At 46.4% G+C, this 14,495-nt stretch overlaps 2 protein-coding genes across 6 annotated transcripts in view; one reads left to right on the forward strand and one right to left on the reverse strand.

Annotated features, from left to right (window-relative positions):
* Positions 1-961: 961 nt before the first annotated feature.
* Positions 962-11,381, forward strand: LETMD1 (LETM1 domain containing 1). Of its 5 annotated transcripts, none has more exons than XM_021707031.1 (9): positions 962-1,128; positions 1,659-1,831; positions 4,249-4,364; positions 5,894-5,976; positions 7,907-8,093; positions 8,217-8,318; positions 8,423-8,575; positions 9,327-9,423; positions 10,388-11,381. In XM_021707031.1, the coding sequence occupies exons 1-9, from the start codon at positions 1,007-1,009 to the stop codon at positions 10,456-10,458; spliced, it is 1,104 nt and encodes a 367-aa protein (XP_021562706.1). In that variant the 5' UTR covers positions 962-1,006; the 3' UTR covers positions 10,459-11,381. The 5 variants fall into 5 exon arrangements, with proteins under 5 accessions (XP_021562706.1, XP_008072292.1, XP_021562707.1 ...); XM_008074101.2 differs by having other exon boundaries at positions 1,680-1,831; XM_021707032.1 differs by lacking the exon at positions 9,327-9,423.
* A 2,941-nt stretch (positions 11,382-14,322) lies between these two features.
* Positions 14,323-14,495, reverse strand: part of CSRNP2 (cysteine and serine rich nuclear protein 2) — a 12,590-nt gene continuing 12,417 nt past the window's right edge. Inside the window, exon 6 of the mRNA XM_008074122.2 lies at positions 14,323-14,492. Within this exon, the coding sequence (XP_008072313.1) occupies positions 14,323-14,492 (170 nt within the window). The remainder of the gene's footprint in view (positions 14,493-14,495) is intronic.

The following is a 14,495-nucleotide window of genomic DNA, read 5'->3' on the forward strand; positions in this document are numbered from 1 at the left end:
AAAAAAAAAAAAAAAAAAAAAAGTGTACTGAGCACTAACTGCGTTAAGTATGGCACCTAGTGGTAAAGCAATGAATAAGGCAGAGAAAAGGCTTGCCCTCCGTCCCAGTCCAGGGAGCCTGTCAATCAAGAAAACAAACCTATAAACAACATAAGTGGTGAGTTCTATAAAGAAATTACTAGTGTGAAAAGTGTATCCTTTTTTGCAGGCACTGCCTACTTTAGATGGGGGTGGGGAGGGTCAGAGAAAGCCTCCCAGAAAAGTAACATTTAAGACCGAACTTGGCTTTCTTCAGTAGGCCCTTCATGAAAGACATTTTCCCATACATCTAGTTAAGGAAATGACAAAAAAAGGGGGGAGGGAGAAAGAGAGAGAAAAAGAAAAAAAGAAAAGAGGAGAGAGAGGGAGAAAGAAAGAAAAGAAAGAGGAGAGAGAGAGAAAGAAAAAAGGAAAGAAAGAGGCGTACTTAGGCTGCCCGGCGGTCTCCAACCTTCGTCGCCAGACTGTCAAGTGGACAGTTGCCGACCTATTCCGGTCGCCACCATAAGAGGGCGCCGCGGGTCCTCCCAGTCCCCAGGAGGCGCAGTGACCCCGGGCACTGCCAAATTGACATCTCGTACCCAACAGTCAAGGCCCCGACAGCCCGGGTATAGGCAGAGGTCAAGCGCGGTGCTGGGAAGCCCTAGGGAACTGCAGAGAGTCACTAGGCTCCTCAAGGAGAGCCTGTCCTCGGTAACGCTAACCCTCACCATGGGCATAAGCCCCAGCTTCCTCGGGGACAGCCCGTTTCCGGCGCCTTTAAACGAGGAAGTACTGCTGTGTCCAATCCTGGTCCTCCTTCCGCACTTAGTCTTCGAGTCCATCCCTCTTCTGGCCTGTGCGGGGGCAAGCGGGCTCTGGCTACCAATCAGCGCTCGGGAAAGGCGCATGCGTCGTCGGCCAAACGCGGCGCACAAACTTTGACCCGAAGACGACATCCTCTCTCCCCCCTCCCTTGGGTGTGAAGATGGCGCTCTCCAGGGCTTGCTGTGCTCGAGCTGCTCTGTGGGGTTCGGCGGTCACCCTTGGACCTTTTGTCACCCGGAGGCTGCACCCTGGTCGCTCTGGCCTGGCTTGGGGCCCCCCTCGGTGAGGGCCTGGAGAGAGAAAAGCATTTTTGACAGCCAGGCCCTTCCAATGTCTCAGCCCTGCTTGCATGCTTTAATTCTTAGGCGTCCACGCCTTGGCTCCGGGATTTTTATTCTTCGGTTCGGGATTCGCACTCCGATCCCCGCTAGTGGCCTGGCTTCCTGAGCCACTCTACTGTCAGTGCCCCATATTGTCTGATTTCCTGCGTGTCCTGAGCTCTCCTTCCAGCCTCCCTTTTTCGGCTCAGGTTTTGCCGCTGCTGTCTCGATCCCGCCTCTCTCTGGCCTTAGCCTGCGATTCAGATTGTCTCACAGGCTTTGCGATCTCTCCAGGCTCACACCACTCCCCGGCTTCCCTTCCTGCCTGGCATCTGCCTGTATCTTTCTCAGTCTGATTGCAAATCTCTCCTCGACCCCACGATCTTCCTTGGATTTGAGAAGCTTCAAGTCTTGGCAAACATTCTTTGCGACTTGTATTTTTCATTAGGCACTCCAGGTGTGAGGAAGCTTCTGGGACTGGTTCCCAGATAGTGTCTTTGATCTTCCTTGTAGGTCTTCAAAGCTACACCTTTCTCCAAAGGCAGATGTGAAGAGCTTGATCTCTTATGTGGTGACCAAGACAAAAGTGATTAATGTGAAATATCATCGTTTCTTGGGTCGTCATTTCCCCCGCTTCTATGTCCTGTACACAACCTTCATGAAAGGTAAAAACAAAGCTAAAATAGAAATCCCTGAATCAGCTCTTGGACAAGGTCATAGAGTTATAGTAAGTAAGATCATTTGCAGGTTCTGCTCATGGGGGTGTGAGCAGGGATATCTTCTGTTTTATGGATACTTGAGCATTAAACTAATTCTTACGAATCAGCACTTCTCGAGCATGTTTCTAGAAAGATGTTATGAGACGACTTTTGACGACAACAAGGGGGAGGGAGGAGAATATAGGTATATTCTTGTGCTTTTCTTAACCATGCACTTGCTCAAGAGCGGAAATCTATAGCTATACAGATCTTTTCTGTGATTGATCGGTTGACTTGCCCATAGAAAAAATATCGTCTAATGCTTGTCACGAATCTCTATTAGGCAGCATGCTGTACTGGAAATAGCACTATGTATACTGGTTTCTGAATGTCTTAGTTCAAATGAGAGATCTGCTAGTTACCAGGAGATGAAATATATACTGTCAAGTGTCTACTGGAGCCAGATTGCCTGATTAAAATCCCAGCTTATCACTTACGGGCTGTGTGATTGGACTGGTTACTTACCCTCTCTGTCCCTTGGTGTGCTCATCTATAAAATGGGAGTAATAGAACCTACCTATTGACCACATGGTTGTGAAGATTAAGTAAATCAATACATGTAAAGTATTTAGAACCAGGGTCTGATCCATAGTAAGTGCCCAGTAAATGTTAGCTGTTCATATTATTAGAGTCTGTACTTTAATCCTAACACCAGTTGTAATAAAATACCACATTGTCATCTCTGAATGTCATAATTAGTACTAGCTTCATGGACTTGAAAAATTATGTATCTGTAAAGTAGAGATTAAAATGGTTGCTTTGGCTGCCCTCAGGTTGATAACTGGGATCAAATGAGAAAAGGGTCTGAAAGCATATTGGTTTGTTTGTTTTCTGAACCTTTTATTATGGAAATTTTTAAACATATGTAAAGGTAGAGAGAATAGTAGAGTGAACTTCCAGGTACTCACCTCACTTCAACAATTATCAGCTCAGCTCACCAGTCTTATTAGACACTTGCCTTCTGTATTATTTTGAATCCAATATAGTCTTCATATTATTTCATACATAAATATAAAAGCATTTTTAAAACTATAGTCCTAGATAAGTGTTAGGAATTTTCATAGAAGGAAGATTAAACATGCAATCCTAGGGCAGGCTTGCTGGCTCACGCTGTAATCTTACTGCTTTGGAAGTCTGAGGTGGGAGGATCACTTGAGGCCAGGAGTTTGAGACCAGCCTGGGGCAACATGGTGGGATTCCATATCTACTAAAAAAAATTATATATGTATGTGTGTGTATATGTGTGTATGTGTGTGTATACACACACACACAATTATGTATATATACAGAGAGAGCAGAAATGGACTACCTGTCCCCTCCCTCCTCTTTAGCAGAAAAGTTGGATCTATTTCACATTTCCCTAATATTAATAAATAAATTAACCAGCTGGGTGTGGTGGCATGCTCCTTATTGTCCCAGCTACTCAGGAGGCTGAAGCAAGAAGATGGCTTTAAGCCCAGGAGGTCGAGGCTACAGTGGGGTGTGATCATCATGCCACTGCACTCCAGCCTGGGCATGAGAGCAAAACTGTCTCTTTAAAAAAAAAGTTGCAACCATAGGGATATGTTGGATTATACTACTCATAAAACTGTTCTAGAAAAGAAATCAATTAGCATCTGGCTAGAGAGAATATAGGGTTAAATGAACAAGACATCCTGAGGTTGTCTGAACTTGGTTTCAAACAAGAGTGGGTAATGAAGGCTGGGCGCAGTGGTTCACGCCTTTAATCTTAGAACTTTGGGAGGCCGAGGTGAGAGGATTGTCTAAGCTCATGGGTTCAAGACCAGCCTGGGCAACTTGGTGAAACCTTGTCTCTATAATAAATCAAAATCTTAGCTGGGTGTGGTGACTTGTGCCTGTAGTTCCGGCTACTTGGAAGGCTGAGGCGGAAGGAGCACCTGAACCCAGCAGGTTGAGGCTGTGGTGGCCGTGAGCGTGTCACTGCACTCCAGCCTGGGCAGCAGAATGAGACTCCAACTCAAAAAAAAAAAAAAAGTAATGAAACAGAAGACCATTCCACAGCAAATCACAGAAGCCCAGCATAGCTGGAAGAGAGGGGACGTACTGGGGGATAAAAGAATGAGAAAAGGGATTTGGGCTGGCCCCATGACAGTTTCAAGTGACCTAGTTTAAAGCTTTGATATATGTGGTGTGCACAATGGCAAAAAAGATAAAAGCCAAGAAAATGTATACATAAAGCGTTTATATATAGTAGTGTTGGGGAGGGGCAAGAGGGTATGCGAGTGTGTGGACACAGGGTAGAAAGCTGGGTTAGATTCACCCTGGGATAATATCACACTCTGTCTTCCACTTCAATGAGGCAGGATTGCAGATGCTATGGGCTGATGCCAAAAAGGCTAGAAGAATCAAGACAAATATGTGGAAGAACAATCTAAAGTTTCATCAACTTCCATATCGAGAGATGGAGCATTTGAGACAGGTATGAGCTGAGGGTGGATGCCTAGAAGTTCACAGTGAGGTAATCATGTTGAACCTTGTTCACCACTGACCAAGTTTTGGCCCTTTGCCATGAGACCAAAGTATTGAACTGAATGAGGGCATCAGATTATGTGTAAGAATTGAGTTTATTCAAGTTGTAACCCTCCTGGCAGAGCCCCATAGTTTCTGACACACTTTTTGAATAAAAGCTGTAAACACTAAAATTCAGTTAGTTTCTGAATATATAAAAATTTGGCCAGGTGCAGTGGCTCATGCCTGCGATTTCAGCACTTTGGGAGTCCAAGGCAGGAGGATCACTTGAGACTAGCTGAGGCAACATAGTAAGACCTTGTGTCTACATAAAAAATTTTTTTAATAAATATATATTTATATATATTTATATAACATAATTATATATTTTTATAAATAAGTATATATATATTTTTATAAATATAAGCCAGGCTTGGTGGCTCAGCCTGTAATCCCGCGTCTTTGGGAGGCTGAGGTGAGTGGATTGCCTGAGCCCACGAGTTCGAGACCCGCCTGGGCAGGTGAGACTGCATCTGTACAATAAATCAAAAAATTAGCTGGGCATGGTAGCGCGCGCCTGTAATTCCGGCTACTCGGAAGGCTGAGGCGGAAGGATCACCGGAGCCCAGCAGGTCGAGGCTGTGGTGGCCGGGAGCGGCCACTGCACTCCAGTCTGGGTGACAGAGTGAGACTCCAACTCTAAAATAAAATAAAATAAAATTACAGTTTAAAAAAGCAATAATAAAATATAAATATATAAAATTAAAAAAATTAGCTAGGCATGATGGCACGTGTCTGTAGTCCCAGCTACTCAGGAGGCTGAGGTGAAAGGATCACCTGAACCCAGGAGGTCAAGGTTTCAGTATCCAGGATCGTGCCACTGCACTCCAGCCTGGTTGAGAAAGACTCTGACTCAAAAAAAAAAATCTAGCCATGTGCAGTGAGTGGCTCATGCCTGTAATCCCAGCACTTTGAGAGGTAGAGACAAGAGCATTGCCTGAGTCCGGGAGTTTGAGACCAGCCTGAGCAACTTGGCGAGACCTTGACTCTATAATAAATCAAAAAATTAGCCGGGTGTGGTGATGCCTGACTGTAGTTCCAGCTACTTGGAAGGTTGAGGTAGAAGGATCATCTGAGGCCAGCCGTGCAAGGCTGTGGTGGCTATGAGTGTGCCACTGCCCTCCAACCTGGACGACAGAGTGAGACTCCAACAAAAAAGAAAGAAAGAAAGAATGTAGGACCCATTCTGCAGATCAGAAAGAATTCACTGAGGATTTGGTATCGTGTCAGGCCCTGTACTAGACATTGTATTTTGGATATAAAAGTGAACAAATCAGAGGTTCTATCCTCAAGAAACTTAGAATCTAGATCAGATAGAAATAAACTGGGTCTTTCTCATGGGCTGTAGTAGAAGTTTACTGCACAGTGGGGTGGAGGGATTGTCTGTTGTATGAAGAACTTACTTGAGTTAAAACCACATCTGTGTTTATTTCTGCTTAGTTCCGCCAAGATGTCATCAAGTGTCTTTTCCTAGGTATCATTTCCATTCCACCCTTTGCCAACTACCTGGTCTTCTTGCTAATGTGAGTACAGACTTTTGTCTCCCCAATATCTTGAAGATATGTTGTTTCTTTTTTTTAGTTAAAAATTACTTTACACAGAACTTTTCATTTCAGAAGCCAGGTGAGGTTATCACACTTCCTGCTCCAATATTCTTCTCTTTATCCCAAGGTTCATAAACGCCTCTCAGTAGGACTTCAGTTCCCGGGACTCAGCACAGCTGTAGGTGTAGGTGGCCTTGACTTTCCCTGTCTCTTAGCTGCCCCGGGTCATGGGAAATAAGATCATGACCTTCTCCCTCAGCCCTTGAGGCAGCAACCCACTCCCTGAACGCCATAGCCATTTGGGATGAATTTTTTTCTTCAGGAGAAAATTGCATCTCATATTCTGATAACACATTTTTGTTACTCTGTATCCAAAAGTGACATTTCTAAAGTGACCTTGCATGTCATTTCGGTTACCTATTGCTATAAAACAAACAACCTCAAAACTTAATAGCATAGAATAACCACCATTTTCATGACTTTGTGGGTCAAGAATTTGGGCAAGGCTCAGGAACATGATTTATTTTTCTTTTCTTTTTTCTTCGAGACAGAGTCTCACCCTGTCTCCCAGGCTGGAGCGCAATGGCACGCTCACGGCCACCGCAGCCTCAACCTGCTGGGCTCAGGTGATCCTTCTGCCTCAGCCTTCCAAGTAACTGGAATTCCAGGTGGGTGCCACCATGCCTGTTTAATTTTTTGATTTATTACAGAGACTGGTCTCGAACCCCTGGGTTCAAGCAGTCCTCTTGGCTCTACCTCCCGAAGTGCTGGGATTACAGGCGTGAGCCACTGCACCCAGCTTATTTTTCTTTTCTATATGGTTTTGAAAGAGGTCTCTCAGTGACAATTAACTGCTGAATGGACTAGTCTGAAGGGTCCAAGGTCACTCTTATGTCTAGTAACTTAGCAAGGATGGTTGGAATACCGGAACTGTCAATCAGAGTGCCCATCTGTGGCCTCTCCAGCATGGTGGCCTCAGGGTAGTGGAACTTCCTACATGGCGTTGCAGGGCTCCAAGAGTGATATTTCCAGTAAATAAGAATCTGTGTGACCTTTTATAAAATGTCTTAGAGGTCATATAGACTCACTTCTGCTGTATTTTATTGGTTGATTTAATCACCTAGATTGGAAAAAAAAAAAGAATAGAGAATTTGTGGCCAATATCAGAGAACTATGGTTTTAAAACCACCACATGTGGGTAAATGAATTAAAAAACAAATCAGGCTGGGTAAAACAAATCGGCCTCACACCTGTAATCCCAGCACTTTGGGAAGCCAGGGTGAGAGGATCACTTGAGCCCAGGTGTTCAAGACCAGCCTGGGCAATATAACGAGACCTCAACGCTACAAAAAATCAAAAAATTAGCTGAGCATGGTGGTGCATACCTGTAGTTCCAGCTACTCGGGAGACTGACGCAGAAGGATTGCCTGAGGCCAGGAGGTTGAGGCTGTGGTGAGCTGTGATCATGCCACTGTACTCCACCATAGGTGACAGAATGAGACCCTGATCCCCTCCCAAAAAAACCCCCAAAACAATGAATCGATTGCCTTTAGCACATAGGGACTGTGCTACAGTTGGGCTGTCAACATCACATAGAGTGCCCAGCTTGGTCTGTCCAAAATGAGTTTTTTCCATGCTTTAGTTCAAAAGGAGTCAGTTTATCTGATTGCTGCCAGCCAGGCTATTCTATGGCTCCTTCCTGTCTCAGCACATTTCAGTAATGTTGCTTGATATTGTGCTTCAGTGTATCCTTAAAGCTTGGTCTCAGACTCATTTAAGACAAAGAACATTGAGGTAGGAAAATAGCTTCTCCTCTCTTCCTAGTGTTTGTGTCTGCCAAATGCCTTCTTAACTCACTTTGAAAGATGCCAGTTTCAGCAGGTGACTTTGTGATGCTTTTTCCTTTCAGGTACTTGTTTCCTAGGCAACTACTGGTCCAGCATTTCTGGACACCAAAACAACAAATTGATTTCTTAGATGTCTATCACGGTCTCCGGAAGCAGTCCCACCCAGAAATTGTTAGTTACTTAGAAAAGGCCATTCCTCTCATTTCTGATGCAGGACTCCGGTGGCATCTGACAGATCTGTGTGCCAAGGTATTCCTCCAGTCAACCCTTTCTACAAACCGGGAATCTCGTTAGACCCAGTGTGCACCGAAGCTAGGGAGGAGGGCTAGTCAGGACCTTCCTAACGCCCGCCAATCTCTTATCTCTCCCAAGATGCAACGCAGCACCCACCCGGCAGCACCTGACATCCTGGCACTGCGAGAGTGTTTCTCTGACCATCCTCTGGGCTTGAACCACCTCCAGGCTGTGCACATGGTGAGCACTCTGAGCCCTTCTCTCGTCCACAGCCTCACCTTGCTGCAGATCTCTGCTTGCGGTCATACTGTCTGCTTTTCTCCTCCTCTGTGGTTGTATCATAGAAAGCCTTGAGCCGGGCTATGCTTCTCACCCCGTACCTGCCTCCTCCCTTATTGAGACATCGTTTGAAGACTCGTATCGCTGTAATTCACCAACTAGACGGGGCTTTGGTGAAGCTGGGGATTGGCCAGCTGACTGCTCAGGAAGTAAAATCGGTAAGAGCTCAATTATGACATCAACCCTCAACCCTTGGTGGGTTTTGGAGCTCAGAGGCAGGCTGGAAGCCTGCAGGGGTTTCTTGTCTTGTTTGTTGTATCAGAATCCAATCTTTATTTTCTCTTCTTGTTTCTATATTTTTTTCCTCAACAAATTTAACTAGGGGGAAGGAATTACCCACAGTAATTTTGATTTATATTTCTTTTATATATATCTGGCTCTTCAGAAACCAAGAACAGCCATGTGCAGTGGCTCATGCCTGTAGTCCCAACACTTTGGGAGACTGAAGCCGGAGAATTGCTTGAGCCCAGGAGTTCGAGACCAGCCTGGGCACCATAGCAAGACCTTGTCTCTACAGAAAAGAAAAAAAATTAGCTGGGCCTGGTGGCGTGCACCTATAGTCCAAGCTACTCAGGAAGCTGAGACAGAAGAATTGCTTGAGCTTAGAAGGTTGAGGCTGCGGTGAGCCATGATTGTGCCACTGCATTCCAGCCTGGGCAAGAGAGTGAGACCCTAACTCAAAAAAAGAAAAACCAGGAATGCTGCACTTTAGACCTACTGCTTTAGATTATAGGGGCCTCTTTGCTTGTCATCTTGTCCATCACTAGTCCAGTTGCCATGGGGAAAGGTTTCTTGCAGGGTTGAGGCTGTAACTCATTTAAAGAAGAGTTAGAATTATTGTGGATTTCCGCTTCCTTGGCACGTTCACTCTGTGATGTTTAAGGACCATTTCTCTTCTGAGTGCCTTAGGCTTGTTATCTTCGTGGCCTGGATTCTACCCATATTACTGAAGACAGGTGTCGGACTTGGCTGGGAGAATGGCTGCAGATTTCCTGCAGCCTGAAAGGTAAGACAAGTTGCTATGGTTATGCCTCTAAAATCCAAGCTGGTTTCGTATTTTATTCTGAGGTTTTCTTGGAGTTGAGTACTGTGAGACCCTTGTCTAACACATATATTTAATTGAAGGGGCACAGCTCACATGCCTGCTCCATGCCTAGGCTGGTCATGAGTCGAGCGTATAAGATGGGGGGGTGCCGTGAGCCACAAGAGTGAACCCTTGCTAATTTGAAGCAGTGTCTCACCCTTGGCACTTGCTTGTGGGGGGCTATCGCATGCTTTACAGGTTATTTAGCAATATCCCTCACCTATACCCACTATATATTGGCAGCGCCCCTTCACCCCCAGTCCTGTCAGCCAGAAATGTCTCCAGACATTGCCAAATGTCCCCAGGGGCTGGGGAGAGGAGCAGAATTGTCCCAGTTGAGAAGACTGGTCTAAAGTCATTCAAACCTAAAACAGAAACCCTGCTGGCTAAACAGAAAGTACCCAAGGGTGGATATTAGGCCCGTCAGTCCCATTTAGAACCTTTGCCCAGGTCTTGGTGTTTTCTAGACCTTTGGATGTCAGGGTAGGCCTACTAATCTTGAATCTGAGACCTGTCCCTAGAGCACCAGCTTGTGTCAGAAGAATTCTAAGGTGACAGTGGTGTTTAGGACCATTGTCGTCTTTCAGTTTTCTCCTGCCATCACATGAGCATCAAGAAATAGAGGAAGCTCTAAGATAAATACACACAAAAAGAGCAACAAAAAAGTCAGGGGAAAATAAAGAAATAGAGGGTGCGTTGATCTGACTTTCTAGTGGAAGGAAGGGAAAGCACGCTTGCGGGGGCTGAACGCAAAGGGAACTTGAATACCCGCTTCATGCCATCCCTCCCTGTACTGGGCTTTCTGCTTTGCCTCAAGCCCCATATCCTGTCAATGAGAAGGCGAGCTGTTCCCCAGCCAAGCCACTAACGTTCATGGTGTTTTCAGAAGCCGAGCTGTCCCTCTTGCTGCACAGCGTGGTCCTGCTTTCCACCAACTACCTCGGGACAGGGCGCTGAGGGAGCCAGAGTGGATGGCACATCCTGCAGTCACGTAGCATCGCCGTGTGGGACCAAACAGCCCTTGTCAGCAGAGTCTTGTGTGTACTGATGCATGGGAGGCAGAATGGCGGTGCCATGGGCTTCACAGCACAGTGCCCATGTGGGAACTACAGACGTTCCCCTCATGGCTGGGACTAAAACAAACCGCTTCTTCCAGGCGTGGACCACGGGAGGTGTCCTGTCTCCCTAATGATGAGCCGGAGCTGGCGGCAGCTCTGTCTTGGGCTCTTGCCATGATGTGTCTAGTTCTGGGAAGTCGGCTTCCACCCCAGGTGGGATTCTTGTTGGCTAGGACTCGTCTACCACCATGTTCTTGTGCTAAGGAATTTGTGGATGCCAAGAAAGCACCACTTAGACTGGAGCACTTACACCAGTCTGCAGTGCTTCCCAATCCTTTCTGTATGACCAAAACGGGGATTTTGTTTTTTTTTTTGGTCCTCTCGCCGGGATGGGCTGACCACTCCCTTTCCTTTTCAAATCCTTTGAACACTTTTTTAAAAATGAATGATTTATGGGAACATTCTAATGGAAAGAGGAAGGACATTTGTCTCTCGACCCTTCCCCAGTATTTACAGCCTTCCCTGTCGTCTTCATTTCTGGGCTGGACACAGCACCTGAGGATCTTCAACTCTGCTACCACTGCGTTGCAGTGATGACTGTAACTGGCAGTGGCTGCCTTCTCTGGGCCATGGATCAAGCCCTTAAGGTACTAATTACTGCCTAGCCTGGGGAGACCAGGAGGGGTCTGCATTGAGCTAGTAAGTCAGGTTTAGCTTTTGTATGTGTGTGCCTCAGTGACCTATAGTTCTGTAATAACTTATTGTGGCTGCATGAAGCACCATTTGTAAACCCAAGTAAAGACTGCCTGAGTATGGACATTACTTACGCATACTCTAATCATTTTACTAAGTCTCCTTTTACATGACTGCCATAACCCACCTAGCAGGGATTTAACCTTCTGATGGAAGTTTTGAAAGAACCAATATGAAGTTGATCTTCTTGCTGGACACTTTAAGGTGGTAATTAGGAGTAGAGAATTTCACACATGTAAGTTAATGGGATGAGAAAACGGGTCCAAGAGTAGGGCTGCAGAGCAAAGATCTAACCAGGCAGAGCAAGGCCCATGTCAGTGGAAGAAATGCGTAGGGGCACGTGGAGCATGTCCAGCTCGCAGTGCTCCCAAGAGAATATTCTATTTTTCCATCACAAAACGTTTCTATTGTTAACATTAATTCTGAACTGACCTAATTAGTTTCACATACAAAGCTGGAGAAGCATCCTTTCTCCAACAAGTAACTGAATCATGGCCTTCCAAGATAAAGGGTAACACACCATTCTTTTGAATATTTCTTTAATATTACATTTAAATATTCTCTTTAAATACAGCATTATCACAATGTAAAGAACCTAAAAGGCAAAAAAAAAAATTGTTTTCAGAGAACCAGACAAGCTTTGGATTCACATTGAAAAATACTACCTGTGTACAGTATGTGAGAAAGTAAATTGGAAAATAATAAGGGCTGCGGTAATAAGAGTCGTTTTTTCTCCCTAGGCCTAGACTGAGTGGGACTGAAGCTATCTGCTTCTATGATCAAGGCCTAGCTTTCCTAGCAACCGTGAGCTAGAATTCTGTCCCACTCAGGTAGCACCATAAGTGAGATGGACTAGGTTGTAGAAAAGGCCCTTTGCTTGACAAGAGTTAATGCTAAGTGTTAATATTTTGCATTCGGAAGTTTGGGATGAGTGTGAGTCAAAATTGTGGAGTTAATGAACTTAGATAAGAAACTGCAGTTTTTCAGAAGTATCAAATATCTTATGGATTGGCATTGAGTTCATTACGATTCAAATTCCTGGTTTGATCCCAAAGGCTAATGTATACCTTCCTGGAATCCACGTCCTAATTAAGCTGAAGCCTTCCTGCGGAGGTGGGGTGTAGAGCTCACCTTCCCCTCCCAACACAGACTTTCAAGAAGTTCCTTTTCTCCGTAGAGCCAAGTTCCCAGCTAAGCTTCGGTCTTATGTTTGCGGGTACCGGTCTAAGGTAGGGGAGTGCAGCTTGGTTCTGGATAGCGTCTAGATCTCACAGCTGTCTTCTGGGAGGTCAGGGGAAGGGGAAAGTAAAGAACCTGTGTCTTTCAGAACTCCCCTCCAAACAGAAAACCAAGTAAACCCAGGAATGAATCAGAAAGGCAGAATGGGTCCCAGAATGTATCTGTGTAAGTAAAAGGCCTCTCAGGCTCAGAGTGTAGAGACTTTACAGGTGAAATGCTGCCGCGACACACATGAAGGTTGCTTTAGGACACCAGGGCCTGAACATTCCATGAGAAGAGGCTTTATGAGCAAGACACACTGCAACAGTTATCTCCCCGACAATGGAAAAGTTGCTCGCTTTTTCCTTCCTGGTTAATAAACCAGACCAGAGTGAAGCCTGGTTTGAAGGACGCTGGGGAAGAGTAGTGTTTTGCTTCCTCCTACCTCCGCTTTAAAACAAAGATAACTTTGCTAATAAAAAGAAATCAGTGGTGTTCTGTGGGGCAGATCTCAGACCATAGAATGAACAGGAACCGTATCCCCCTGACAGAGGTGAGAACTGAATTGAACTGACTTTGAATTCCGTTCTATGGCCCTCCGAGGTTATAGTCAGAACTCGAATCCCTTGGAACCTGGGAGCTGTACGGGGCATTAAGAATTGGCTTGGCTTCCAGTGTTTATGTATCATCATGATGGAAGGGTCCAGTCAACACGTGCAGTTCTTGGGCTTGGACTGGAATCGTGTAAGAACTCTTACCCTGTATATCCAAGAAGGACCATGAGGGCAGACACAGGAAAAAAGAACAAAACTAGTCGGTGACCTCAGATCGCCACATCCTCCATCCCATTAAAGCTCAGATCTCCCAAAGAGGGAAAAAACTCTGGGTGAGAAAGCAAGCATGGCGCAAATCAAGTCACCTCTCCAGACAGCAGCCCACTCCTGCTGCCTCCTTTGGACACAGGGCCTCCTGCGGGATGGGTACGCCCCAGCCTTAAGGGGCCTGACAGCGCTAGTGTCAGATGTGGGCAGACCTGTCAGGCTCTCATGCCACATCCCCAGACGCGTCTTCAAAGGAAAAAGGATGGAGGGGAAGAAAGACAAGTCTAACTCTTAGTACCTAAGAACATGTAAAATCAGAGACAATTCAAGTTACAGACCAGGAATCCCCAGTGTGGGGAACAGGTCAGAGAACACCAAACATGTCAAATATTAACTTATTTACCAAATGGGGGCCAGAGGAAGGCAGGTCACACTTTGCTAAGCCCCGGAGGCTTGTACAGCAGAGACCCTTCCACCCCGCTCCTCTCTCGATTCCACCAGGTGACTCCACCAGGTGACGTTTCCAATCGTAGGATCGTGGCACACCAGCACGGGAGGTCGGAGTAACCACTGAGAACAAGGAACTTGTACCGGCCTGGAGCTCGGGAGAGGAGGGGGCTTTGCCGTGCTGTCCAAACTCTCGCGTTCTGGTCCCTGCATAAATAGCGGCTTGAACTACCCAGCTCCTCCTGCGAGAGCCCGGTTCTTTGTTCCGAAGGCCCAGAAAGCTCAGTATTCAGCCCTAGGCAGCCTTCTCTGCCCAAGACTACCCCCAGGTCCATCTGGGGCTGGTCTCAGTACTGTTTCCCTTTAAAAAATACTTATACAAACGAGCCTGTCCCACCCATTCCCCAGAGACCCCAATAAAATAACATGGGAGCAGCAGCTGCTTCTACAGTTTTGTTTTGAAATGGCGTTAGATAAAATAGGGGAATAAATAGGGAGCGGGAGCGAGGCGGGGTCGCAGCCGGTCACACTGCCAGGGGCAGTTCTAGGGACGCCTCCTCCGGGGGCCGCGCCTCGCTGGGCGCGGGGGCCTTCTCGGCCCCGCAGGCCTCTTCGCTGTCCGCGCGGAAGGCCAGGCTGGAGGGCGGCCAGCAGGGGCGGAAGTCCTCCCCCGCCGGCGCCTCGGGGTTGCAGTCTT

This window comes from Carlito syrichta, unplaced genomic scaffold, assembly GCF_000164805.1.
Source record: "Carlito syrichta isolate Samal-C Ts95f unplaced genomic scaffold, Tarsius_syrichta-2.0.1 Scaffold316302, whole genome shotgun sequence".
Classification (NCBI taxonomy): Eukaryota; Metazoa; Chordata; class Mammalia; order Primates; family Tarsiidae; genus Carlito; species Carlito syrichta.

Excerpts from the sequence above, each read along its gene's own strand:
- LETMD1 (XM_021707031.1), top strand. The coding sequence starts at position 1,007 with ATGGCGCTCTCCAGGGCTTGCTGTGCTCGAGCTGCTCTGTGGGGTTCG. Across the intron at positions 1,832-4,248 it reads GTACACAACCTTCATGAAAG|GATTGCAGATGCTATGGGCT; the intron begins GTAAAAACAAAG and ends TCAATGAGGCAG. Across the intron at positions 8,319-8,422 it reads ACCTCCAGGCTGTGCACATG|AAAGCCTTGAGCCGGGCTAT; the intron begins GTGAGCACTCTG and ends GTTGTATCATAG.